Below are 26,781 nucleotides of genomic sequence, written 5' to 3' on the forward strand. Positions count from 1 at the left end.
TTTTTTTTTTTTTTTTTTGAGATGGAGTCTTGCTCTGTCGCCTAGGCTGGAGTGCAGTGGCATGATCTCGGCTCCACTGCAACCTCCGCCTCCCAGGTATGAGCGATTCTCTGCCTCAGCCTCCCAAGTGGCTAGGATTACAAGTGCCCACCACTACACCCAGCTAATTTTTGTATTTTTAGTACAGATGGGGTTTCACCATCTTGGCCAGGCTGGTCTTGAACTCCTAACCTCGTGATCCACTCGTCTCGGCCTCCCAAAGTGCTGGGATTACATGCACGAGCCACTGTACCCTGCCTGGTCTTTTTGTTTTTTAAGCAGGTATCTTTTTTTTTTTTTTTTTTTGAGATGAGTCTTGCTCTATCACCAGGCTAGAGTGCAGTGGCTCGATCTCAGCTCACTGCAACCTCCGCCTCCTGGGTTCAAGCAATTCTTCTGCCTCGGCCTCCCGAGTTGCTGGGACTACAGGCACGCACCACCATGCCCAGCTAATTTTTGTATTTTTAGTAAAGACAGGGTTTCACCATGTTGGCTAGGATGGTCTTGATCTCTTGACCTCATGATCCACCTGCATCAGCCTGCATAATCCCAAAGTGCTGGGATTATAGGCGTGAGCCACTGTGCCCGGCCCCTTAAGCCGGTGTCGAGTTGGCATGGCCATAATCATTCATACTTCTCTCTCTCTTTTTTTTTCTTTGAGACAGGGTCTCACTTTGTCACCCGGGCTGGAGTGTAGTGGCAAAATCTTGGCTCACTGCAGCCTCAACCTCTTGGACTCAAGTGATCCTCCCACATCAGACTCCCGAGTAGCTGGGACTAAAGGCACATGCCACCACACCTGGCTAATTTTCATATTTTTTTGTAGAGACAGGATTTCATCATGTTGCCCAGGCTGGTCTCAAACTCCTGGACTCAAGCGATCCTCCCACCTCAGCCTCTAAAAGTGCTAGAATTATAGGTGTGAGCCACTGCACCTGATCAACATAATCGTAATTCTTAACATATGATCTCCATATGCTGGGAGAATGCCCTCCTATACTCCTGAGCCTAGCCATGGTACTCTCAGAAGTAAGGGTATATATTCCTAGTCCCTGGAGCGGTGTGTGGCTCTGCCCTCTGCAATGGGCATCAGAGTGTGTGGGTGCCCCCCTGTGTCCAGGGCCACCAGTTCAGTGACAGAGTGGGCTGTGAAACAGGAGGCATGGGGATGTGGGTGGAGTGCAGCCCTGTAATGACACCTGCAGTCCCCATGTGCACCCCGAGTTTCTCAGGCTCCTCGTCCTCTTTTCTTGGGGGCCCTTAGCACACGACCCAGAGCAGCAAAGCTCTCAGCCCTCCCAGTGCTGACTGTCTGCAGAGATCCAAGTACTTGCTCTGGGCAAGGCCCTGGCTGCCAGCATCTGGAGGCTGCCAGTGGGCACGGCATGGCTGGGAGCTGCCTTAGCTGCTCCGGCTTGGGAGAGGGACCATTCCACAGGCGCTCAAACCATAAATGTCCAGACACAGAATCACATGAGAGCCATCCTCAGCAGACCAGGCAGGGCTGCCTCCCAGGGAGAGCTGGGTAACCCGAGCTGCTGGCAGGCCCTCAGGTCACTTCAGGAGCACAGAGTGGTCAGCTGATGCTCCTGGGGACCATTCATCACGTCTCCCAGCCCAGCCGGTACAGCCTCGGCTATTTCCAGGCTTGGGTATGTAGCAGCTTATATAACTGGCTGGAAGTCGGGGCGGGGCTTAGGGGCACTTGTGGTAGAGATGGGGCTGCTCCTACCTCCCACTGTAAGGCCTGCCCCTCAGTCCCTAGTCTCCCTGTGGAGATTTGTGGGGAGCCCACAGCTCTGGCTAGAATCCCTGTGGACAGCCACTGTGCCTATCAACACACCCCTCACTTCCTGTCCAGAAGATGCCTGGCCACCTTCCTTCCATGGAGTTGAGGCCACCAAGCAGCCTCTTCCTCAACCCCATCAGCCCTGCCCAGCCTCTGTGCCCTCACCCTGTCTTCCACCTTCAGAGGCAGAGTGGGTATGTCTGCTGCTGCCCCTCTGAGAGAACCTATGCACATTCCTGAAGCCCTCTCCTAGCTCCCGCAGGCCTAGTCTGGGGGGTGGTGAAGCTGGGCTCAAATACACATATTCTCAGTGTGGCTTGAGGCAGGCTTTGTACATCTGCTGAGCTCAGTTTCTTGTTTGGGAAATGGGATGAAAATAATAATATCTCCCTTTTGGTGTGGCTGTGACTGTGGGGCTTTAAGAGCACATTCCAGGAGGCAGATTGCCCAGCCCTGTCTATCTATGTGGCCTTAGGCCAGTCACTTAAGCTGTCTGGGCCTCAGTTTCCTCGTGTAGAACGGGACAGCGATATGACCTACCTCCCTGAGTTGTTGTGAGGATCTAGTGAGTTTTTATGCATAAAGCACTCAAAGAGTTCCTGGCATGAGGTCAGCACCATGTAAGTGTTGGCTATAATTAGACAATGTTTGGAGATCACTTTCCTCTGCCTTGGCTCCTAATAAGCTCTTGGTGAAAGGTAATTGTTATTTTTAACTTCTTCGTTCTCCTTCACTGTCTTAATTCCCACCTTCATTTAGCCTTGCCATTCCCTTTAAATACTTTATCTTCTCTCCTCTTTTGTTGTCAATCTGCTGTACTACCAATAAATTATATTTGTCCCATGTTTACATTCATAAAACATTTGCACTCCTGTCCCGACCTCACAGCAAACCCGTGAGCGAGCAGTGTGGCTCATGTCATTGCCCTCATTTTGAGAGCCCGGGACAGGGTGTGATCTGTACAGAAGCATCAGCTGCTCAGGGGTGTGTCCAAGCCACCAGTGAGGGTATTCCGACGTTGGGCGCCAGAGCACACCGGGTGATGCACCCAGGGCGTGCCAGCTCGGGGCTGCCAGGGCAGATTAGCGCAGGGGGCCCTCCTGCTTCCGGTCCCAGTTGTGGAGCGCCCACATTATGGGAGGAGAGGCCTGTGGGCTTTATAAATACTTCCCGTCCCAACAGGAGCCCCTGCGGCCCCCAAGTGCTGTGAGGTGGTGCCCTCTGCTGGTAACAGGAGGTACTGCTACCTCTTATAAGGGAGGAAGGTGGATCTCTTCACATTCATGCAAAAAGCTAGCCAAGGCCGGCTATGTGCCAGGCCCTCTTCTAGGAACCACAGAGGAAAAGAATCTCGGGAAGTCCCGTCCTTTCATGGAGGTGCCTTCCATGGGAGGGATAAAGACAAAAACATATATAAGAGATCGGCACATAACGAAAAGTAAAATGAAGAAAAACAGAACCGAGTGAGCTGCTAGAGAACGATAGAGGGCGCTAGCGATTCGGAACGGCCAGACAGGGCTTCTCCGAGGAGGCGACAATGTAGCAGGGACCTGAGCGAAGCTAGGGAAAGAAAGGCCCCTACCCGGGGAAAGCCCATGGAAACACAGGACGAGTGGGAGGGCGCTGAGATGGGGAAAGTCTGGGTACGCCGGAAGAACAATGAGGCCCATGTGGTTAAGGGCAGTGCCGAAAGAGGCCTGGCGCAGTGGCTCACACCTGTAATCCCAGCAGTTTGGGAGGCCGAGGCAGGTGGATCACCTGAGGTCAGGAGTTCGAAACCAGCCTGGCCAACATGGCGAAACCCCATTTCTACTAAAAATATAACAAATTAGCCGGGCGTGGTGGCAGGCGCCTGTAATCCCAGCTACTCGGGAGGCTGGGGCAAGAGAATCATTTGAACCTGGGGCCGAAGTTGCAGAGAGCTGAGGTTGCACCACTGCACTCCAGCCTGGGCAGAGCGAGACTGTCAAAAAAAAAAAAAAAAAAAAAAAAAAAAAAAAAAATGCAGCGAGCAGTGAGCAAGGTCCGAGAGGCGGAGGCCTCCAGCTCCTTCCTTACCACGTGGTGCATGAAGAAGGCAGAGCTCCTGCAGGCTCAGGAAGCAAAAGGAGAGCCCTAACCAGCCTGCACTGGGCTGTGTGCAGGGCCTCACCACTGCCTGTGAAGTGGGTATTCCTGTCATTACCACCATTTTGCAGAAGAGAAAACTGAGGCTGAGGAAGGTAGAGGTTGTGTGGTTTGCTCAAGGGTGGAAATACAAAGTCACAGAGCAAGGCCCTAAATCCAGATTTGTCTGTCTCTAATTTTTTGGTTGTTTCTTTTCTCTTTCTCTTTCTTTCTTGTGACAGGATCTCACTCTGTCACCCAGGCTGGAGTGCAGTGGCCAGTGGCACAATCACGGCTGACTGCAGCCTGGAACTCCAGGATTCAAGCGAGCCTCCCATCTCAGCCTCTCGAGTCTCAGCTGGGACTAGAGACATTCAGATCATTTTTGTTGTTGTTGTTGAAAGGGAGTCTCACTCTGTCGCCCAGGCTAGAGTGCAGTGGTGAGATCTCGGCTCACAGCAAGCTCTGCCTCCTGGGTTCACACCATTCTCCTGCCTCAGCCTCCCGAGTGGCTGGGACTACAGGCGCCCGCCACCACGCCCGGCTAATTTTTTGTATTTTTAGTAGAGACAGGGTTTCACCGTGTTAGCCAGGATGGTCTCTATCTCCTGACCTCGTGATCCGACCGCCTCCGCCTCCCAAAGTGCTGGGATTACAGGTGTGAGCCACTGCGCCCGACCGACATTCAAATCATTAAAAAAATTTTTTTTGTAGAGATGAGGTCTTGCTATGTTGCTTAGGATGGTCTTGAACTTCTGCTCAAGAGATCCTCTGGCCTTGGCCTCCCAAAGTGTTGGTGAGCCACCCCTCTGGCCGAATCCGGACTTTTAACCATAAGTTAAGCACTTGGAGAGATAGAAAAAAAGGCAGTACAGAACAGCACGTAGAGAATGGCCACGATTGTATTAAAATACATATATACATATTTTATATCCAGAAAAAAGGCTGAAGGTAATCCACTGCATGTGATAATCTCTGGAGGTGACTTATGCTCTCCTTCCACTGTGGGGTTGGAGCAGAGAGAAGGATGGTCGTCACCCCCGCAGAAGGCAAGAGACTACCCTTAGCGTTGATAACAACCTCACACTCACAGGCTCCTTTGCGGTTACAAAGTGTCCTTCTTCCCTGCTGAGCGTTTACTCCTCACAGCCATTTCACAGGAAAGGAAGCTAAGCCTCAGAGAGGCTGCGACTCTCCCTCAGACAGCCCGTGGCATGGCTGGGGCCAGGACGGACCTCTGCACGTTCCGAGTCCTGCAGGCGCATGTCCAGGAGAGAGGAGAGCCGGCAGAGAGGTCCAGGCGGGTCTGGGAACAGGGCCGGGGGCGGGGTGACGAGTGTGGCAGTTCCCGAGTCTGCCGACAGAGGGCGCCGCCGCCCCGCAAGTCGGCCGGGCCACGCCCCCTACCGGGACCCGCCCCTTTGCAGCTGGGAACCACAGGGCCCAGTGAGGAGCGGTTCGGCGGGCTGGGGTTCGAGGCCATGGGGATGGGAGGGCGGTGGACTGGCTGGGCCGGGGCAGGAGGAGCAGCAGCAGGGGATGGGCTGGGCTGGAGCAGAAGGAGGAGCCGTAGGGGAGGTCACCGGCGGGTCGGGGTTTGCGTGGGTAAGAGGTTGAGCGTCTACGTGGGTGAGGGGTTGAGCGTGCAGAAGCGCCCGCGTCTGCGGCTGGGAGCACGAGATGGAGGCGGGGTGGGGGCGGGCTAGTGCGAGGGGAAGGTCCCGGCGTGGCGGGCGGCGGTGCGCTATGGCGCCGGGACTTCCTGAGGCGGCGGGACTAGCTGCCTCGGGAGACGGTTACTCACTCCGGCGCTGCCGCTTGCTTCCTTCCCAGATCCCAGCAAAGCACAACCCCGAGGCCCCCTCTGCGCTCCCACCCGAATCGCGGCGGCGGCACGCCCAGGAGGGAGCTCGCCTCTGCAGCTCAACCCACAGCCTCTCGGGCCCGGGGCGGGAGAGGGTGGAGAGGGAGGGCCGCGCCCGGCGGACTCCACCCGAGCAGCACCGCCAGCCCCCAAACGCTGCAGTCTAGCCCAGGCCTTGAAGGCCAGCCTGCAGCCTCTTGAGCAGCGCGTGGGGCTCCAACCCCCAGCACTTCCACCTGTCCCATGTCTCCGAGCTGAGCCCCAACTCTGGTCTAGACGGGAACCTGTGAAGAGCAGCCTGCGGCAGGGATCCCCCGCCGGCTGTGCGCCCCAGCCCCGCCTCCTCTCCCCCCACCTCCCCCAGAGCACTGGCGACACCCAGCCAGCCCGCAGGGGCTGGACACTGTGTTGAGCTCCGCCCCCATCTCCTCCCTCGCCCCCACCCATACCCCTTCCAACCAAGGCGAGGACGCAGATGTGTCAGCTAGGATCCCTGTCCTCTTACAGCTCTCAGTCTCTAGGGAGACGGCCACCATCCATACCAAAGCTTACACCAGGAAGCAGAAAGTGGTTCCAGGCCAGTGGGAGGCACAGGTCCTTAGCTCCCCAAGAAGACACAGCCTCAGGGGGCCGAGTTCGGCCAGTATTTAGAGCCCTAAGGATCCGTGTGGGAGGAAGCTCAGAGGTCTCCAGAATCATCCTGAGTCAGCATCCTTTCAGTAAAGGCTCACTGAGCACCTAGGGTGCTTTAAAAATACCAACGCCCCAGCCCACCCTAGAACTCCTGGATCAGAATCTCAAGGGGGCCAGGAGCGGTGCCTCACACCTGTAATCCCAGCACTTTGGGAGGTCGAGTTAGGAGAATTGCTTGAGCCCAGGAGTTTGAGACCAGCCTGGACAACATGGCAAAACCTCTCTCTACAAAAAATACAAAAATTAGCCTGGCGTGGTGGCACAGGCCTGTAGTCCCAGCTACTCCGAACGCTGAGGTGGGAGGATCACTTAAACCCAGGAGATTGAGGTTGCGGTGAGCTATGATTACACCACTGCACTCCAGGTTGGACCACACATCAAGACCCTTCTTTTTTTTTTTTTTTTTTTTTTTTTGAGACAGAGTCTCCCTCTGTTGCCCTACCCAGGCGGGAGTGCAGTGTCCCAGTCTCTGCTTGCTGCAACCTCCACCTCCCAGGTTCAAGCGATTCTCCTGTCTCAGCCTTCCCAGTAGCTGGGTTTACAGGCATGTGCCACCACACCTGGCTAATTAATATATTTTTAGCAGAGACTGGGTTTCACCGTGTTGGTCAGGCTGGTCTTGAACTCCTGACCTCAAGTGATCCCAGCCTCCCAGAGTGCTGGGATTACAGGCGTGAGCCACCGCACCCAGCTGACCCTGTTTCAAAAAACAAAAAACAGAAAAGAATTGCAAGGGGGAGGGGAAGGGAAAAAAGAATGGCAAGGGTAGGAGTATGGCCCTATCTGCTGTTAAATGTTCCCCACCCTACTGACTGCTGTAGCTGTCAACCACTGGTCTTGCCTTATTTGCCCAGAGACCACACTCCTCAGAGACAGTGGCTCGTGCCAAGCCCTCAACTAGAGTGAGATTTGGGGGGCTCCAGAAGAAGCTACGTATGCTGGGACCTGGGTGGGCTGTCACTCTGTGGGCTGCTGAGTGGACCAGATCAACTGTGAGACACTAAAGGCTAAGTGACTTTGTAGGGGAGCAGCTGGGAAAGAGACCCAGAGGCAGTATTTGCATTTTTTACTTTTTGCATAAATTTGTGTGTTCTCCCCACAAAGGCCAACTGCAAGATGGAAGGATCACTGAAGCTTAGGAGGTGTCCCTGAAAGCAAAAATTCATGTGTCTTAGGCAACCTGGTGGTCTCCTGCTCCTGGGAGGTCCCCATATTGATTGCATGCAAGACCCATCTGTAAAAATAAAAATAAAATATAAATAAATAATAAAAACACTCTTGCATCTTGCAGTTGAAAAGTATGTTTCCTCTCCGCTATCAACCCCAGTCCATGAGCTTTCATACCACACAGGGTTCTCTGTGCAGAGAAGATCTGTTGGTTGGAGTCATTTGGTTATTTAGTTAGATGTTGTGAACTCAACTGTTCATTCATTCATTCATGCAGACGTACCTGCCTTCCATCAGTGCTGGCGTGAGATGGGGTTCACTCCCTTGGGAGCCCACAATCTGGGTGGTGGGGTGAGGAGAGTCCCTGGGGACCAGAAGCGTTGGGAGGGTGTCTGAACACTTCAGATAAATGGTTGTGGGGTTCAGGGGAGGCTCCACTTTGTACGAGCCTGCAGCAGGCTGAGGAAGGGCTGAAGAAGTGGGCTCTAAGGAGGGAGGGAGGCTGCCCCCCGCGGTTGGCTGATGGGAGAGCCCTGCTGTCTCCCTCTCCACCTGGTATGGTCCGGGCTCCGAGAGGCGCAGTGTTCCGGGGTCCCCACCAGGGGTCAGCACATCGCTGCACTCTGGCTGTTTTACTCTCTTGAGGAACTCTCCTGGGTTCCCCTGGCCCCTCCACAGCCGCCGGCTTCCTTTCTGTCTCACTTCTCTGAGCCCATCACTCCCCAGTTACCGTCATTTCATCCACCCGTCAGTGCAGGACCAGGCAGCCTCCCAGCCAGCCAGCCTGACGTCTCTCCTGAGCTGGGGAATCCCACAGCCTCCCTCACTTCCCAGCCGCATGAGCTCCAGCTGGGCAGCAGAAAGGGCCTCCTGCTGTCCTTCTTCTCCTGCTGCCATTCAGCGCAAGGTCTCTGGTTTGGTTTCCAGGGGAAATGGGAGGGTTCGGAGGTTCACTCCTTCTAATAAGTTTTCCCACGTGTTAGCAAAGCTCTTCTCCAAGCCCTCCTCCCCTGTTTTGTGCACCCCACCGTCTCCAGAGCCCGGCTATGCTCCCCTTAGGCGGGACTGCTCTTCCTCCCTTCAGCACAACACCCGCATGCGTGGAACCGGGAGCTCTCTGGGCTGGCCCCTCCTCCTACTGCTCCCTGGCAAACCTCGGACCTACTCTTTCAGGTCCTACCTCTCATACACCCACCACGCCAACACCTCTTTTTCCACAGGTGAGGCCCCTAGCCTGAGAGGCTCAGCTCATTCTTCACCATCTCTTCCACCCTGTCCTCACACGTCTTCCTCCAGGAAGACTTCCTTCTCACCACCCTAAGCTATAGAGACAAACAGGCATGAGAGCATCCTGGCCTTGCCAGGCGCCAGCTATGCTGCCTTCACCTAATTCTCAGTCTCTTTATCTGTCAAATAGAGTGATACACAGCTTTCAGATGTACTGTGAGGTCTCAGTAAGGTAATGGATGTGGAAGTGTTAGCCCAGCACATAGCGACACAGAAGTCACCTATCCTTTTCTTTTTTTTTCTCTTTTGAGACGGAGTCTCTCTCTGTTGCCCAGGCTGGAGTGCAGCGGTGCTATCTTGGCTCACTACAACCTCCACCTCCCAGGTTCACACAATTCTTTTGTCTCAGCCTCCCGAGTAGCTGGGATTACAGGCACCTACCACCATACCTGGCTAATTTTTTTATTTTTAGAAGAGATGGGGTTTCGCCATGTTGGCCAGGCTGATCTTGAACTCTTGACCTCAGGTGATCCACCTGCCTCAGCCTCCCAAAGTGCTGGGATTACAGGCATGAACCACTGTGCCCGGCCACCTATTCTTTTCTTGTGGTGCAGCTGCCACCCCCACTGCCCACCCCCAGCCTGATGATGGGAACCTGCCCTTGCTAGGTGCACTGCTGCTTCTGCAGGGCTCTGTGGGGACCTCAGACCAGAACCCTGTCAGCAGGGCCATGTCCCTCCCCTGACCATGCATGAAGCCTGGAGTGGAGGCCTCTGTCCTCCCCTGGAATTGTTGGGAGCCCCTTCTGGCCTAGCATGGGGGAGGGGCTCCCACAGAGTTCCCTGAGGCTTAAAGGAGCAGAAGGCTGGTGGGAGGTGAAGGAGGGGTGGCAGGGCAGGGGGAATACCGACCACACAGTATTCTGAGTCCCTGCTCCTTTTCCCATCCACCCCCACCCCCTCCGCCAAACACGATCCCTGGGTTAATTTTTAGCATCGCAGCTCGCACATTAGTCACTCCCTGTCACCCACCTACACGGCAGGAGGCTGCTGTGCTGGTGCCGTCATCCCATCAGCTGAGAGGTGGGATCTAGCCCCGCCCTGGGCACCCCTCACCCTCCCCTACGAACTCACGGCTGGCCAGGAGTCCCCATCAGCCTGGATGAGGGGGCACCGACATCACTCCTGGGACTAGCTACATGGCAGGGGGTAGGGACAGACTGATGGCCAAGGGACTTGGAATCTACTCGGAGGAGAATCTAGGGAGGCCCCTGCAGCCTTCCACCCCCTGTAAAGTGCCAGGCTATGCCCAGGCAGTTGGTCTCCTGGCAGCCTTGGGATCTGGGAACAAAGGTGTCAGGGGGCCCCCTCCCCTAGACCTGAGCCTCTGGGAGCCAATGTTTGTCATCGCCACAGAGCAGCTGTTCAAACAGTGAGCTTGGGGCAGCTCCATTTTCTTAATCAAATGTCCTCCCTTCCTGGGACTGGGGAGGACAGGGTGGCCAGGTGCAGGTGCTTTTGCTGGGGCCACCACCCAACCCCAAAGGGATTTTGAGAAAAGGGCCTACAGATGCCAGCTACAGATGGAGCAGAAGAGGGGACATCTCACCCAGCCCCTGGGGCTCAGAGGTGGGGAGGTGGTGGTTACCCCAGGCAGGGTTGGCCCCAAGGAGGCACTCACTCATCGGCATGAGTTAATAGAGCACCTCCGAGCCCCTCCTGTGTGCCAGGCTCTGTTAGGCCCTGGAGGTGCAACTTCAAACGAGGCTGGGCTCCTGCCCTCACAAAGGCAAGACAGAAACAAAAGAAGTCAGTGCGATTCCCAATTGGGAGAAAGTGCTATGAAGTAAAAAAGAAAATAGACGGGTGCGGTGGCTCATGCCTGTAATCCTAGCACTTTGGGAGGCCAAGACGGGCGGATCACCTGAGGTCAGGAGTTCGAGACCAGCCTGGCCAACATGGTGAAACCCTATTTCTACTAAAAATACAAAAATTAGCTGGGTGTGGTGGTAGGCACCTGTAATCCCAACTACTCAGGAGGCTGAGGTCGCACTCCAGCCTGGATGACAAGGGTGAAACTCTGTCTCAAAAAACAGACAAACAAACAAACAAAAACCCCAGATGACTCAAAATAAAGAATAATGGGGTCAGGGAACTACTTCCTATTTGATCAGGCAAACCTCTCTGAGGAGGTGATGTTTCAGCTGAGGCTTGAGGATAGAGAAATCATTCTTGCAAAGAAGAGTGTTCCAGGCAGAGAAGACAGCATGGGCAAAGGCCAAAGGCAGGAGAGAGCTTGGCATATTTGAGGAATAGGAGCAGAAAGGATAGTGTGGCTTAGATGTAACAAGTGACCTGGAAGGAGAAACAATTTGAGATCAGAGGGAGAGGCACAGACCAAATTCTAGAGGAATTCATGCAGGGCATCAGGATATAGTTGCAGAGGTTAGGTACTGCACAAAAGACTCCCAATTACCAAACTGTTGGGCCTGTCTGGTTGCTGTCAGCCTGGAGAAAGGGATGCTGTGTTGTTGTCTCCCCAGAGGGACGTGTTATGGATAGGCCATGGTAAAGAGTTTGGATCTTATTCTTTTATTCCAGGGAAAGGCATAATAATGGGTTTAAGCAGAGGAGGGTTGTGATCCAGTTTCCTTTTTGAAAAGATCACGCTGACTGCTGTGTGCAGAAGGGATGCTCAAGGAGCAAAAGAAGAAACAGAAACGGGACCCACTCAAAAAGCAAGAACCATGGTGCAGGACAGGTGGGGAGGGTCTGCTCAGACCTCACTCAAAGCCACCCCTTGCACACTGGTTACTCCCCGGGAGGAGCACTGGAGCAGGGGCCTCAAGTCCCAGGCCCTGCTCTGCCACTAGTTTGCTGTATGATCCCAGACAGGTCACTTCAAAGAGGTCATGACCACCACTTGGAGATGTTTGAGCACACACTATGTCGGCACACACTGTATTGAGGGTCTACCATGTGCTAGCATCAGGCAAGAATAAAGCAGTGAAGACAGAAAAGCCTCCTGAGCACTGCTGCAAGAAGCGTGCATCCTCCTGGGTGGGGAGGGCAGGCAAAGATAAACCCATAAAAGTCAAGACAGTCACGGATGGCGATGCATAATCTGATGGGAATAAAACAGAGCTGTCGCAGAGAAGGGTATGACTGTATTTCCCACTGGGTGGGAAGGCCTTCAGGAGGCAGGCTGAGGACTGAAGGAGCCATCTGTGGGAGGGGCAAGGGCAGAGACCCTGATAGAAGGGGTCTGAAGTGTGCCAAGTACAGCCGGCAGCGCAACCAGAGCAGGGAGTGAGAAGCAGAGGCCAGCAGGGGTCAGAATATCATCCGGGGAGGCTGGGCGCGGTGGCTCACGCATGTAATCTAAGCACTTTGGGAGGCCAAGGCAGGCAGATCACCTGAGGCCAGGAGTTCCAGACCAGCCTGGCCAACATGGTGAAACCCCCGTCTCTACTAAAAATACAACAATTAGCTGGGTGTGGTGGCGCCTGCCTGTAATCTCAGCTACTCGGGAGGCTGAGGCAGGAGAATCACTTGAACCCGGGAGATGGAGGTTATAATGAACCGAGATGGGGCCACTGCACTCCAGCCTGGGCGACAGAGGGAGACTCCATCTCAAAAAAAAAAAAAAAAAAAAAAAAAAAAAAAAAAATCAATCTCATCCTGGGATTATGGGAAACCGCTGAAGACTGCTAGAACAACAGGGTGATCCGTGATTGGGTCCGTCACAGGCCAGGTGGTAATGCCTCAGGTCCCTGCAGATCTGGCTTGTGCCCCTCAAGGGAGACCTCAGAAGCTGGGAAGAAAGGCGTGCCAAGGACACGTATTTCTACAGGGATGGCTGAGGACTTGAGGCAAGCCTTGGCCACCACCTGCTTGGGTATCTGGGGAGGGAGGCTCAAGCTGTGAAGTGTGAGGCCTCCAGCTCAGGCCCATACATGTAAGTTTAAATCTCCCAGCCTATTTCCCTGGCTTCAGGCTGCAAGAAAACAAGACGTGTGTGTGCGTTGGGCGGGGGCTGGGATGGTGGAGTCAGAGCTTGCCCCAGCCCAATCCTCCCCCTCAGGCAGTCACCACACTGACACAGATGCAAAAAACCATCCATTTTATACAGTTTGTGGTTCAGAAGCAACAATATGCAGAACGGTGGAACAGTCTGTGCTGTCCCCACCCCACCTGAACTTGCCCGTTCCTGTCCCCCAAGGGGCACAGAACACAGGCCCCCTGCCTGGCAGGACCCGACTTAGTTACAGGCCCCTGGGAGGGACGAACCCCTTAGGGGTCGAGGCCAGGAGGGAGGAGGACCAGCACCCGATGCCCCTGGAGGCCCGCTGGGTCGTGGAACTGTGTGTGGAGGGTGGGGGGTCAGCCCACCACGGGCCATTTCTCCCCAAGGCTAAGGGCGGGGGAGCAAGTAAAGCTGAGGAGAGGGCTTCATGGGACAAGGTCCCTATCCCCTGCTGGGAGGGTGTTCCTGGATACCCCACAAGGCACTACAGATACAGACTGTAGGCGAGCACCCCCATCTTTGGCCCCCGATTTCCTGGCTCTCCCCTGCCCCAGCTCCCACTGTGGTTTGGCGGGGGAGAAGAGAAGGGGCTGGGCCCCCCACTCCCTCAGCAGACACCAGCCAGGAACCGACCCGGTGGGCTGAGGCTAGCAAGGACCCTCTCCCGCTGCTCTGGGCTCCTGGGGTCCTCTTGGCTCGGCCTCCCCCTCTTTTAGCGCTGTCTGTTGCGAATAAATAAATAAATACCTCCCTGCCCGCCCTCGCCCCTACAGCTGGCTCTCCTCCTCCTCCAGGGAGCGGTTGAGTCCGGGGATGAACTTGAGCAGCCGTCGGCGGAAGCTGCGGTACTTAGTTTTGCGCAGGCCGGGGCCGCACAGGGCCTGCTCGCGGGCCTCAGTCCAGAGCGCGCCCGCGCGCGCCCCGCTCCGCCCCGCGCAGGGCCTGCGCACCCGCACACTGGCGCTGCGGCTCTAACGCGGCCCGCGGCCAGGGCCCGGCCCCACTGCAGGGTCTCAGCGGGGCGGACCCAGGACTGCGGACCGGGGGCGGCGGGGCGGCAGCGCCGCGGCATCGGAGTCCCCGAAGAAGCACGATGGTAGACGGCGTCGTCGGCGTCGCCCTCGGCCCGTCCGGCCCTCCGAGGGGACGCCCGGGCACGGCGAGCAGAGGCCCGAAGGGCAGCGAGCCCGGGAGCAGGCCCGCGCCGTAGAGGCAGGAGCGCACCGACTCCAGCGTGTCATAGATGCTGGGGTCCTTCACCACCAGGCCTGCGCAGAGACGGGAGAGGTCGGGGGGTGGGTCAGGCCTGGGCCGTAGTGTCCTCCGCAGAGGGTCGGAGGGCATGGATGGGGCATCCCCACTCCGTCCTGCTGACCATCTATCTCTGTGGCCCTGGCCAGGCACAACCCTGAGACCCTACTTCCGTCACCCGCAAATCGGGAATTATCACTTAGATCCTTATGGGGGCCGCTTAGCACAAAAGGGCCTCGGAAAGAATTGACACAAACTCTTTGAGCCCTGGTGTTCAACTCTTTGAGCCCTCTGTAAAGTGAAGATGACACTACCTGCAGGCTAGTGTGAGAATAACCAGAAATGTGGGTGCGGCAGTACCCAAAGTAGTAGTAGCTCAACAAACCTTGTTTTACTGTGGAGGTTTACTAGTAAACCTTTCTTTACTAGAACCTGCCAGTTCTGAGGGGGTAGCACAGATGGGGTGTCTGTAGCAGAACAAGTGGCCCTTCACACCCCGGGATCTACTCACCATGCACCAGCCGCTGCTCCTGCACCATTAGGGACCTGTACTCTCCCCACTTCTCATACAGGGTTTGCTGCAAGAGAGAGTCCCCACCCCACTGTCACAAGCTAGCAGGAAACTAGCAGGACGTGGGTACAGACAAGGGGTCAGGGAGTAGACAGAAGAAACCTTCAGTCAAAGGAGATTCAGATATAAATGACCCCCCACAGGGCAGAGGCTTGGGAAGAGGAGGATGGAGGCTGGACATTATCTGGGTTTCCCTACCTTCAGGTACTGCAGACGAGCCTCCAGTTCCGCCTTCCGGATTGATGTCCCATATAGAGTTTCCAGTCTGAGGTTGGGGAATCAAAGGCTGAGTGAGCCACAGGCTGAGGAAATACCAAGAGGCTGAGCTCAGGAGTCCTCGGGCACCTCAGCTCCCAGACATACCTGAGAACGTTGCCTGATGCCTTTATGATGTCCACAATCTCTCGATGCCGGATGCCTTCCACGTTCAGGCCATTGACACTGGCGATGGTGTCCCCTGCCAGGCAGACAAGGGGGTTAGATTTGCTCCATGGGGCATGCTAGAATTCCAGCATCCTACCTTAGCCAGAAAGGGGAGAGGAGTGGGTAGTAACTCCAAGGAAAACTCCCGAACTCCCTCCTCCAACTTCTCATGGTTCTCGGTAGACTTCCTCTGACATCTCTCATACTCGATCCAAACACACAGAACCACAGCCATTCTTCTGGGCCTGTAGTGACTACCAAGTTGTCCAGGCTCAGCACCCCAGCCAAAGGGCAGGGACCTCACACACCCAACACCCTCACTCTACTCTCAAGCTCTGTCCCAAAGCTAAGCCAACCCAGGACCCTGGGCTGCCCTCAGAGTTGGTTATTTCTGTCTAGTCCACGCTGGCCATAAGACCCAGTCAATTCAGGGAAGGGCAGGTGAGCAGCACCCGGCTAGGAAACGACCCTGGCCCCAGGCGTGGCAGGGCCTCATGGATCCACAGAGAATCAGTCCAGCCTCTGGTGGTGGGAGAGAAGCACAGGGAATGACTGGCCCCTAGAGGGATAGTTCTGCTACCCTGCACCACTGCAGAGCCTCCTGACCTCAAGCATGGCGTGCCCCATCTGAGGGCTCCATTCCCATCTGTAAAAAGGGGTATGGATCCCTGCTGTGGCTGCTTCAGGGATGATGGGGAAGGAGAGTGGATGTGAAACTACCTTGACAAGTTGTAGTATACTACTTGGCTACTGCTATCATTTAAATATGGTTTGTCCCCAAAACTCACGTTGAGGCTTTATCCCCAATGTAACAGTGTTGAGAGATGGTAGGACCTTGAAGAGGCATTTGGGGCCAGGCGCGGTGGCTCATTCCTGTAATCCCAGCAATTTGGGAGGCTGAGGCGGGTGGATCACCTGAGGTCAGGAGTTCGAGACCAGCCTGGCCAACACGGCAAAACCCCATCTCTACTAAAAATACAAAAATGAGCTGGGTGTGGTGGCCGGTGCCTGTAATCCCAGCTACTCAGGAGGCTAAGGCAGGAGAATTGCTTGAATCTGGGAGGCGGAGGTTGCAGTGAGTCGAGATCATGCCATTGCACTCCAGCATTTGGGCCATGAAGGATCCATCCAATCAAGGGATTCATGCTGTTTTTGGGGAGTGACTTCTTGCTCTGGCAGGACTGGTTTAGCTACCTGGCGAGTGGGTTGCTATAAAGCAAGATCACCCATGTTTTGTCTCTTTTGCATGTGCCTACTCGCCACTCTTGCAGGCGTTCCTGCCATTAGATGTCATCCATCATGTCAGAGTGCAACATGAGGCCCTCGCCTGATGCGGCCACCCAGTCTTGAACTTCCCAGCCTCCAGAACCATGAGCTAAATAAACCTATTTTCTTTATAATTACCCAATCTCAGGTATTCTGTTATGGTAACAGAAAATGGACTATGATAGCTAGCATGGGCTGCTGGTAAGTGGGAAGGATGTAGGAGCTTAGGGGCAAGGATGGTGGAGGGGGGATTGATTCGTACAGTTTCAGGCTGCCCTTCCTGGAACCTGGGGACTCTAGATCTGCTCAATCCAGGGGTCTCCTATTGAGGCATAATTTCCTTGTTAGAGGAAGTAACATATTGCTTTGGGAGGCAGAGGCAAGAGGAGGATTGCTTGAGCCCAGGAGGTCAAGGTTATAGTGAGTTATGATCATGCCACTGCACTCCAGCCTGAGTGACAGAGTGAGGCCCTGTCTCTTAAAAAAAAAAAAAAAAAAAAAAAAAAAAGTTATTTTTTTTAAAGGGAGTAACATCAGTTCCTCAGCGTCGGGTCCATTTGGGGGCAGGACTGGCCTGATCCCCAATATCAAGCAGACCTAATGGAATGTTCCTTCTTCCCCAGCTCTTGCCCATGCTGACTGCCAGGTTGCTGGGAGGAATCAGAGCAGCAGCAGCAACATCCACCATTAATTAGGCCCTGGCTTTGTGCCCAGGGAATCCCCTTGCCGCACTGTGATGTTTGGATGCATTATTACCCTCATTTTGTAGATGGAGCTGTATAAGATCACACAGTACATGGCAAATTTGCCTAGATCCAAAGCCCCGATTCTATCCGTTCTTCTCTCTGGCCTTCTCAAAGAAGGAAAAGGAAGAGGAATTGATTTCAGGAGAGATTTCTCACCCCCTCTGTTTGGGAGTAAGGTCATATCCCCTTCCCAGACCTGGGTGTCCTGGGCTCAGGCCCCACCTGGTGTGAGCCCAGCCAGCTGGGCAGGGCTAGACTCATGAACTCGGCAGACAAAGGTCACCATTTCCACACGCTGCTCCTCCCGGTGGTGAAGGCCATAAGTCTGTAATGGACAAGGGGACCCTCAGCCCAGGGTTGGGACAAGTCCATGCATCCCTCAGGCTGGCCGTTCAACCCCCCGACCCCTGTGTGCAGCTTCTCCCACCTGGATCTCAAAGCCGAAGGTCTGGTTATCCTCCTTCTCCAACGTCAGCACTTTCCTGCAAGAAACACAGGGGTCAAGACAATCAGGATTAAAACGTGTAGCAGTCCCATAGCTTGGTCCTCCCTGGATATTGGCAACTGGTCTAGAAATTCCAGCAGGACTCAGTCTCCAGTGACAGCTCAGTCTCCTCACAGATTATTGGAATGTCTTTCCCATACCCAACTGAAATCAGCCTCATGGAGCCACAGAGAACCAATCCAGCCTCTAGTGGTGGGAGGGAAGCACAGAGAAGGGCTGGTCCCCTGAAGGATGGGCTGGCTGAGTTTTTTAGCCACACCCCAGCTTTCCAGTGAGCCCTACAGTACCACTTACTGACTAGCTAAGGCCCCAAATTCAGCCACAGCCTGGAGCCTCCTCTGTTCCACAGCTTTGGGGAGAGGACTGGCCCCACCCCCAGAGGCCAGTCACGAGGCTCAGCAAGACCACAGCTGCTCCTCCCAGCTGTGCTGGGGCCAGCCCACCAGATGTGGGGGCTGGGGGAGGGGAGCCTCGAGGCCGCCCCTTCCCGCACTGAAGGCCTGCCCGCTGGACACAATGGTCTGGAGCCGCTCCAGATCCTCGCCTGCTGGGGGAGCCCAGAGTTTCCTCTGCCCACTCCCACCCCCTTCCTTCCCGCCCAGCCAGAGGCACAGTTAAAGCAGCCTCCAAAGGCCCCTTCAAGTAGCTCAGCCTCAGAAAGGCCCTGGAGACCAGGCTCCTCCGCTCCCAGCCTGACCCAGATATTCCCCCAAATGCTGAGCAGCACCTCCCGACTCCAACTCGAGCCCCTCTCGCTCTGAACAGCAGGCCTTTCCCCTCTCTCTGTACTACTGGGGCAGGGAGCAGGGTGGCTGGGAGTTCGGTGTCTACCCCAATGTTCTAGGGTTTTTTGGAAGGGTCAGCAAACTTTTTCCGCAAAGGGCCAGATGGTAAATACTTTAGGCTTTCTTTGCAGGCCCCTTATGATCTCTGTCATATATTGTTCTTTGTTTTATTTTATAACTCTTTAAAAATTATTAGCTCAAGGGCCAAACAGGCCAATCTGGCCAGCCCGCCAGTTGCTGATCCATTTTAGAGAAAGTCAAGCCCAAATCAGGGATGGGACATGAGTAGAGAAGGGAAACTGTGGGGTCCCAGGGCCTGGAGTCAGCACTTACTTCTGCCCACACTCAGATCCCTCCTTAGAGGGCTGCCACAGGCTGAGACCAGAAGAGGACTGACATTCTGGAGGCAGGGGTAGCCAGCCCCAAGCAGCTGGACACAGCCTGGCTAAGGTCTGGGCCCATGGAGTTTGCCAAGGTTGGGAGGGCTCAGGGGAGCCCAGGAGGCCTGGGTTAGGACATTCCCCATAGACTTTGCCTACACCCCCTCCCACCTCCCACATCTGTTCATCCAGATCTCCCCAGGGAGGGGTAACTGGCAGGGACTGGGGGTGGGTTGAAGAGCACCTAATGACTCAAAAGTCCCTACCTCCTTTCTCTGCCACCCCTTCACACAGCCCACACCCCACCTGCCCCTCACTCTCAGCGGGGGAGCCATGTTTAAAGGCTAGGAGAATGACTACCCTCGCTAGATTGAGATGCTGTCCTGGCACCGCCCAACCCAGCACCTCACCCCTTTGGACCATGGCAGGGGCTGGGTGCTGGTGACTCACCGCTGCTGTTCAGGACTCTGGCTGAGATTCTTCCAGTGGAATCCTGAGCCCTGGGCAGGAAGATGGTCAGAAGGAGCAGGTGAGGCAGGACTGTCCTTGAATAGATGCTGAGAGTGCTACCCTGGACACAGCGACCCACTTCCTGTTTGCCTCTTGCCAACTCCACATCCACACCTGCTTTGGTGCTGGTAGAACTATTTGCCAAGTGTCACTACTGGCACCACTCCTCAACTTTCTCTACAGGCCTTACCTTCATACCTGGGACTGCAGGGACACAACCATCCTCCTGGGTTCCAGATCCATGAACCTCTAAGCCCTTGCTGGTTTCCACACTGGCAGCGGGTGGAGAGATCATTATTCTAGAATGGTCTCCACCCCTAGGGCCCATGTCTGTAGAGGCTCAGGCCATCCAGACTCCCAAAACTGAGGCAGGGGCTCTTCCCCAGTGGGATTCAGAGGATAGGTGTCCCCTGGGCTCACCTATCAAGGTGCTCCGAGGACCTTCCGCCAGTTGGGTCTCTCCATCTAATTTCTCAGCTACAGACAGTGGCTTGGGAGGGCTAGGGTCAGGGACCCTGGCCTGAAGGGCTGGCAATCCCAGCCAGAATGTGGGGACAGAGGTGCCAGGTCTCCTAAGGTACAGGCCGTTTCAGGGACCAGTTGTGGATCCCAGCTGCAGGTGACCAGCTGTGCCCAGCTACACCTGGGTCTCTCTCCATTGTCATACATTTTGTGCTTTCTGGGACAAAACATCTTAGATGTCAAACTTGTCAGCAAGTCTCACTAAAGGAGCGAGATGGGGAGTTCTTTTGGGGCAGGGGGGTGGGGGAAGGATGAGAGATGAAGGTTCCTGTCTCTTCAGGGTCCTTGATAAACTAGTCTCTCACCCTCCCTAACTTTTTGGTCCTTGGAGGAGGTCCAGTCCCAGAGCAGCCCTTTCCTTTGGAGCCTGCACAGCCCAGGGCCTTTCTGGTCTGTGCCTTTGCTAACCCTCCCCCCAAGCTGTCCAAGGCAAGGAAGGGAAGGGTCAGAACCAGATTGGCCTCAGGGGTGGGGACAGTTCCCAAATGGCCAGGGAGGAAGGACTGGGCAGCACAGAGAGACCCCTTTGTCTTTCAACATGATTTTCATAAAATGCAAATTCTCAACAAGCTGTTCATTGTGTGGGGGCTAGCTGGGGGCCAGGGGCAAGGGAGGGTGGCTGGGTGAGGAAAGACCACCAGGCCCCTCTCCTTAACCTGGTGTTGTGTAGGTTCTGAGCCTCAGGTCCCCTGGGGCCAGAGGAAGAGGCTGGCGGAGGGGAGACTCTGAGGTGGGCGCGGCCCGCATCCTTCCTGCCCCGTGGGCTCCCTGCGACCCCTCCCACTACGTCCGGTTCCGGCAGAAGTCCAGGGAACTGTGGCCCTCGCGCCCCGCACATCAGACGTGGGACGAGGCGGCAGGCCCCGAGCCCAGGAATCGGGGAGTCCCTTCGGAAGGGTGTGCTCTCCGGAGTCAGCGGCGCCCCACGCACTTCCTCAGAGTGAGAACGCACGCGGCGCGGCCACCGGCCCACCTCTCCCACCGGGGGCTCTCAGACCTCCAACTTGTCTAGGGACGTCTCTGCCCCTAGGGCGAGGGGATCCTGGGGATTCGGGACACCTGGCCACGAGGAGGAGGGGCATGGGGAGCAGAAAGCCAGATGGAGCGAGTAGGATAAGGGGGGTGCCGGGAGGAGTCAAGGAGGGAGAGAGGGGGCGCGATGGGGCGGCGCGCATGGGGCGCGGAGTTGAGAGCCACCGAGCCCGGGCACGGTGTGCAGGCGAGGGCCACGGCCTTCGGAGCAGCGGGGAAGGCGGGGAGTCGAGGCACCCAGCGGGGAAGAAGGTGGGTGGGGGACTCCGCGGACGCTGAGGAGAGGGCACTGCGGGGTCAGCAAGCCCTGTAGGGGGACGGAATGGGGCTAAGCAGGTCCTGAAGGCGGGCGGGGGACGCACCTTTCGGCGAGGCAGGGTGCCCCCGGACACGGCGAGCGCGCGGTACAGCTCGGCAGGGTGGTAGTCCTCCAGCGCCGCGTACAGCTCGTCCGCTGGGGGCCCAGGGGTGGCGGCTGCTGCAGGGGGTCCCGGGGTCGGGGCTGGAGCGGCGGGCGCGACTTCCGAGTCGGGAGCCCGGGCGGCGGGGTCCGGGGTGGCTGCCGCCTCCTCCTTCTGCTGCAGCTTCCTGAGTCGGCGGAGGGTCATGGCTTCGGCCCCGGGCGCCCGGTGGATACGGCGCTGGCGGCGGCTCGGGGATGCCAGCCGGGCTGGCCGCCTGTCACCTCCCTTTATAGGCTCCGAGGGCGGGGGGGAGCGGCCTCGGGTGGCCTCGCCCCCAGCACGCAGGACCCTCCCCACGGGGCGCAGCCGCCCTGGAGCCCCGCCCACGGCGCTCGACGGCCAGGGAAACTGCGGGCGCTCGGTGGGGGAAACCGAGCAGCGGACGCGAGGGGGCGGGATGAGACCCCCGGGGCGGGGCTCGGGGCTGCGTGATACCTGGAGGGGTCTGTGAAGGAACATTGAGCAAGGTTTGAAATTTAGGTACGAATAGCTCTGGCGATTCATGGAGAGGGGCACGGTAAGAGGTCACTGTAAGAAGCCCGGGGAGTCGGGGAGGTGGGGAGAGTCAAGGAGATCCAGGGGGCTGCAGGAGACTCTAGGCCAGGGAGAGAGGCAGCGGCTTTGCGCAGCAGTAGGGGTGGGGGCTGGACAGAGGAGGGAGGCGACTCCCTGAACTCTGCGCAGAAGCCCCCAGGGAGTGAGAGGGCCCAGGATTTTCCCTTGACACAGCTGCCCCAGAAGAGCTGAAAGAGGCTGCCCCCTGTTCCCACGTCTAGGAGAAAGGGAAGAGGTGGAAACCCTGAAAGTAGTAGGCTTAATTCTTGCCTATCCCCTCCGAGGGGCTTGAGTGATCCCTGCTGAACACACCTTTCCTCAGCTCCTGATGCCGGGACCACATCCCCCTTCCCAGCAGACAGACGCTTACTATGGACTTGACTCAGGAGGCCGGGATGAGCCCAGGCCAAGTGGGAGTTTAGGGCTGGAGGGGGATGGCCATGCTCAGCCGTTCTCTGACCCCATCGTAGGGACCATCCCCCAGGCTGTTACCATGGCTGCCAGGCGGTAGGAGAGGCGGGAATGGCCCAGCCGAAGTCTCTGTCGTCAGTGGTGCCCGAATAAGAAGTGAGAGGAGGAAGTGGAAGGCAGCGTCTGGTGTCTAAAGAGCGGCTAGCCACCACAGGGCGTCAGCAGCACAAGCTGGGGACTCCATGTCCCAGCACCCATCGACCAAGAAGCAGAGGCGGCAATGCAGTGCCCCTGTCTGTCCCCTCCTCCCCCAGTCTTCCCAAATCTGTTATGCCTTCACAGTTAACATTTATTGAGCACTTACCATGTGCAATGCACACTGTTTGTTCTGTGTGTCCTTTTACATACATGCATTAACTCACTTGGTCTTCATAACAACCCTACGAAATAAGCACCATTATCCTCCCTTACAGATGAGGAAACGGAGGCCCAGAGAAGATAAGTAACTTGCCCTAAGTCACTCAGCGGCAGAGCTGAGATTCAAAGCCAGACAGCCTGGTTGCAGAGCCTGCAATCTAACCACTCTGTGATGTTGTCCAACGTTTAAGCCCTTCTCTGTGCCAGGTACTGGCTGGGCACTGGGGTTACAGAGGCTCTTGGCCTGGTAGGGAGTGGTACCTTGCACATGTGTTGCGTTAGACACGTGGCATAAGGAGCACAGAGGGGCAATGGCCACGTCCACCTGCGAGGCCAGGAAAGGCTTTCTGCCTCCTGCCTGTCTCAGTTCTCGTGCCTGGCTCAGTCTTCTTTCTTCTTCTCTAGTCTCCTTGACTCTATGTTCTCCTCCCCACCCCCAGTCCTCTAGGCCCCCATCCCCTACAAGAGGTGTGGGTGGAAGAGGGTGCTTTTCCACCCCTTAGTGATTGCACAAGTCCAGATGGCAGGATGCTTGTTGGGTGGGGGGCCGGGGTGGATTGAGGACTGCCAGGAGCTAAGAGGTAGCTCTCTTAGTGCCTTCTTCTCCCTCCTCCTACCTCCCGCCTTGGCACCACCAAGTGGCCATCAGCTGAGGGGCCGAGGGGGTGTCGGTGGGGAAACATGGGACTCTATTGTGAAGCATTAGCACAGATGGACCCCGGGACCGTCTGTTGCCTGCTCCTGACAGACGGCATCTGTCGGGGGTGGGAAGGGGGAGGCGCAAAGTGGAAAGGCAATGATATGTATTCCATTCATTCCATTGCTTATCCCTAAAGGGACCCAGCAAAAGGGCACCTTGCACAACCTCCTCTGTGAAGGAGCCACTCCAGCTATCACAGAGGGTCACCTACTGGACACATCTCCTTGCCTGAAACCTGGAGAACTGGATGCCACAGGTGTGGCACGGCCCCTGTGTCTAACAGCCTGTGGAGCCAGTCATCCTTCAGCTGAGGTGGAGGCAGACTTCCCCAGTTAATGCAGGGCAGTCCACCTCCGGGCCTCCAAGTGAGCAAACACCACCAGAGGACTGAATTTACACCTTGTTTCCTCCTCTTGCTAGGCAGAAAGCCCTAGAGAACCCCAGAGTAAGGGTGGGCCCAGGAAATGCAATTTTTATCAAGTCCTTTGTGTGATTCCTTAAATTCTGGGATTTCAGAGCCAGAAATGGCCTTATGCTCTGGAAAGGATACTGTATGGTCCAAGCCCTCATTTAACAGAGGCAACTGAAGCCAGGGAGAGAAAGAATCATAACAGGGACTAGAACCCACTAGAACCCAGGTCTCTTGACTCCGAAGACTGTTTAATTCAGCTGCTGGTAGCTCCCTGAGAGCTCAGAGATCCCTGCTTGCTTCCTCCTCCCAATCTCCCCAGTTTCTCCAAGGAGGGGCCCCCGGAGCCCAGGATGCCACACTGTGGAGTGGTGATGCCCTCTGGTGGCCATGAGTCTCTTGGCGGAAAATCTTCAAGCCAGGCGGAAAGGCTGGAAGACTCCACCTGGAATCCCAGCCCTGTTTCAGGATCCCTCACGGCTCTTCTTCCTCCCAAGAGGATCTGGGCCAACTGGGATGCCAAGCTCCACTTTGGTCACTGAGTTCTGGAATCTCACAGCGTGAGTTAGGAAGTTTTTTGCATCAAAGTTGCTTCTGCTGCAGGTGAAATTCAGCAGGGAGAAGGCAGACCGCTGGCAGGCCTTCTTGGTGCACTAACCTTCGCATGCCAGGCAGTATATATGAGGCCTCTAAAGCTTTGCCTTCTCCAACTCTCCACAGCTTTCTCCTAAGCCTAAGTCTCTTGGCTAGCATCTGTTCTCATCCTATCTTCTGCAGCCCTTTAAAGCTTGGGCGGTGGGGGAAGTATTCTGCACACCACCTGCAGCTTCATACCAGGACACATCCCCTCCTCCTCCCTCCAGGAAGCCTCCCCACAAAACCTCCACCGCTCTGGCTCCTCAGACATCTGCACTCAAACTGTACCTTCTTCCCAAGCCAGCCTCTCTCAGAATGAGCTCTCACGTATCCCTCCCTTTGCTCTGCCTGCCCTGGCTCCTGACACTCCTGGCTGGCCTGGGGTGGGGGCTTAGACAGTGGGGGCCCAGCTAATGGACAAGGCCTAGGTAACATCCCTTCTCTTCAGGACAACCCCTCGCCTGGCTATGTAACAGTCAGCGGCCCCCATGGAGGAAATTGGGAGAGCTGAGTCTTCCACTGAGCAGCTTAAGCTCTAGGGTACCATGAGGAAGTCAGAGCACCTGGGGCTAGTGCTGGCCCCTCTGGAGTCTGACCTAAGTCTCAGAGCTCTAACATGGGCCTTGTCCATCAGTGGGGCCCAGAACTATCAGAAAGGAATAGTTCACTGGGAGTTCCTCACTGGGTACTGTCACTGCTTCTAAGCTGGGGAGGTGGGAGGGAGAGGGCCTGGGGCCCTGGCTCTCTGGTCTGTCAGGAATGAGGGGCTGGGCCCCCAGTTGCATGACATCACCTCTTGTGGGCGGTGGACAGCTGGTGGGCAGCTGACTGGGCAGGGAGTCGCTGTTTTTCTTCATGGCTCCTATTGCCCGACCATTTCCATGGGACAGTGTCTGTGTGTGTTCGGGGGCCTAGAAGAGAGAATCTAGCAGTATGGTTAATCTGGCACAGTCCAAAGATCTGATCCTGGGGGGGTCTTGCAGTAGGATCAAGGTAGTTTATTTGCATTGAATGTAGGTGGTCTCTGGGTCTAGTCCTGTTCAAAGGCCAGGGACCATCTGGCCTCTTGGATGAAAATGGCAGGGCATCTCTGGCATGAATGGGTTGGAGTGGCAGAAGGGAGGAAGGTTAAGTCTCCAGGTTTCCTACAGCATCTGCACACAACTCCTAAGACATAGGGTATGTGTTATCTTACCCCGCCTCATTTCAGAACAGGTGCACATAGTGAAGAAAGAAAATGGCAGTTCTTAGAGCCCGAGACTGCCCACATCTTCTTCCACTTGGCAAACCACTTGCTCAGCTGTTTCATCCCTGGTTCCCTCTCCCAGGGGACAGTGTTGTGTACCAACTTCCCTAACCCCCAAACACATATGCAAAACTGCCAGGCTAAGATTCTCTCTTTTACTCCAAACTGAAGTCAGCTTTCCTCTTTCCCTCACCATTCATATCTGATTATTCAATACAAACCTGAGTATTCTACCCACTGTCCCTCCTGCTGTTCTTCCCAGCTTTTCTTTCTTTCTTTTTTTTTTGAGACGGAGTTTCGCTCTTGTTGCCCAGGCTGGAGTGCAATGGCATGATCTTGGCTCACTGCAACCTCCACTACCTGGTTTCAAGTGATTCTCCTGCCTCAGCCTCCCGTGTAGCTGGGATTACAGGCAGGTGCCTGGCTAATTTTGTATTTTTAGTTGAGACGAGGTTTCACTATGTTGGTCAGGCTGGTCTCGAACTCTTGACCTTGGGTGATCCGCCCACCTCTGCGTCTGACAATGCTGGGATTACAGGCGTGAGCCACTGTGCTCGGCCCCTTCCCAGCTTTTCTTACTCTGCCACCACTGCAATTCCTTTCTCAAGTCAGCACTGTGATTTTCCCAAAAGACAAACAGGATCACATCACTCCCTTTCTTAAAACTCTCTATCATGGTCTGAATGATGGTGTCCTTCCAAAATTCCTAGGTTGGAACCTAATACCCAATGTGATATAGTATTGAGACATGGAATCTTTAGGGGCTGATTAGGTCATGAGGGTTCTGCCCTCATGAATGGAATTAATGCCCCAATAAAAGAGGCTTGAGGGAGCCTGTTTCCCCCTTCCACCATGTGAGGACACAGAAAGCGCCATCTAGGAGAACAGGCCCTCACCAGACACTGAACCTGTTGATCCCTCGATCTGGGACTTCCTAGCCTCAAGAACTAGGAGCATTACATTTATATTGTTTATAAATTACCCAGTCCAAGGATTTTTTTTTTTTTTTTTTTTTTTTTTTTTTTTTTTTTTTTTTTTTTT

General features: G+C 55.6%; 1 protein-coding gene across 1 annotated transcript; it reads right to left on the reverse strand.

The window, feature by feature from the left end:
• Window positions 1–12,990: 12,990 nt before the first annotated feature.
• Window positions 12,991–21,660, reverse strand: TAMALIN (trafficking regulator and scaffold protein tamalin). Its single transcript, XM_017861555.1, has 8 exons — window positions 21,265–21,660; window positions 19,289–19,338; window positions 17,596–17,650; window positions 17,391–17,493; window positions 15,097–15,190; window positions 14,932–14,998; window positions 14,674–14,740; window positions 12,991–14,179 (listed from the first exon to the last, which is right to left on the reverse strand). Exons 1-8 carry the CDS (start codon window positions 21,508–21,510, stop codon window positions 13,806–13,808), a joined length of 1,056 nt encoding a protein of 351 aa, XP_017717044.1. The 5' UTR covers window positions 21,511–21,660; the 3' UTR covers window positions 12,991–13,805.
• Window positions 21,661–26,781: the final 5,121 nt, after the last annotated feature.

This window comes from Rhinopithecus bieti, unplaced genomic scaffold, assembly GCF_001698545.2.
Source record: "Rhinopithecus bieti isolate Rb0 unplaced genomic scaffold, ASM169854v2 scaffold_56806, whole genome shotgun sequence".
Taxonomy (NCBI): domain Eukaryota; kingdom Metazoa; phylum Chordata; class Mammalia; order Primates; family Cercopithecidae; genus Rhinopithecus; species Rhinopithecus bieti.

Bases quoted from the DNA above. Each gene is read 5' to 3' on its own strand.
- TAMALIN (XM_017861555.1), bottom strand. From the start codon at position 21,510: ATGACCCTCCGCCGACTCAGGAAGCTGCAGCAGAAGGAGGAGGCGGCA. The intron at 17,651-19,288 runs GTGAGTCACCAG...TGTTTCTTGCAG, and splicing joins CAGAGTCCTGAACAGCAGCG to GAAAGTGCTGACGTTGGAGA. The intron at 14,999-15,096 runs GTATGTCTGGGA...CCCCAACCTCAG, and splicing joins GCATCAGGCAACGTTCTCAG to ACTGGAAACTCTATATGGGA.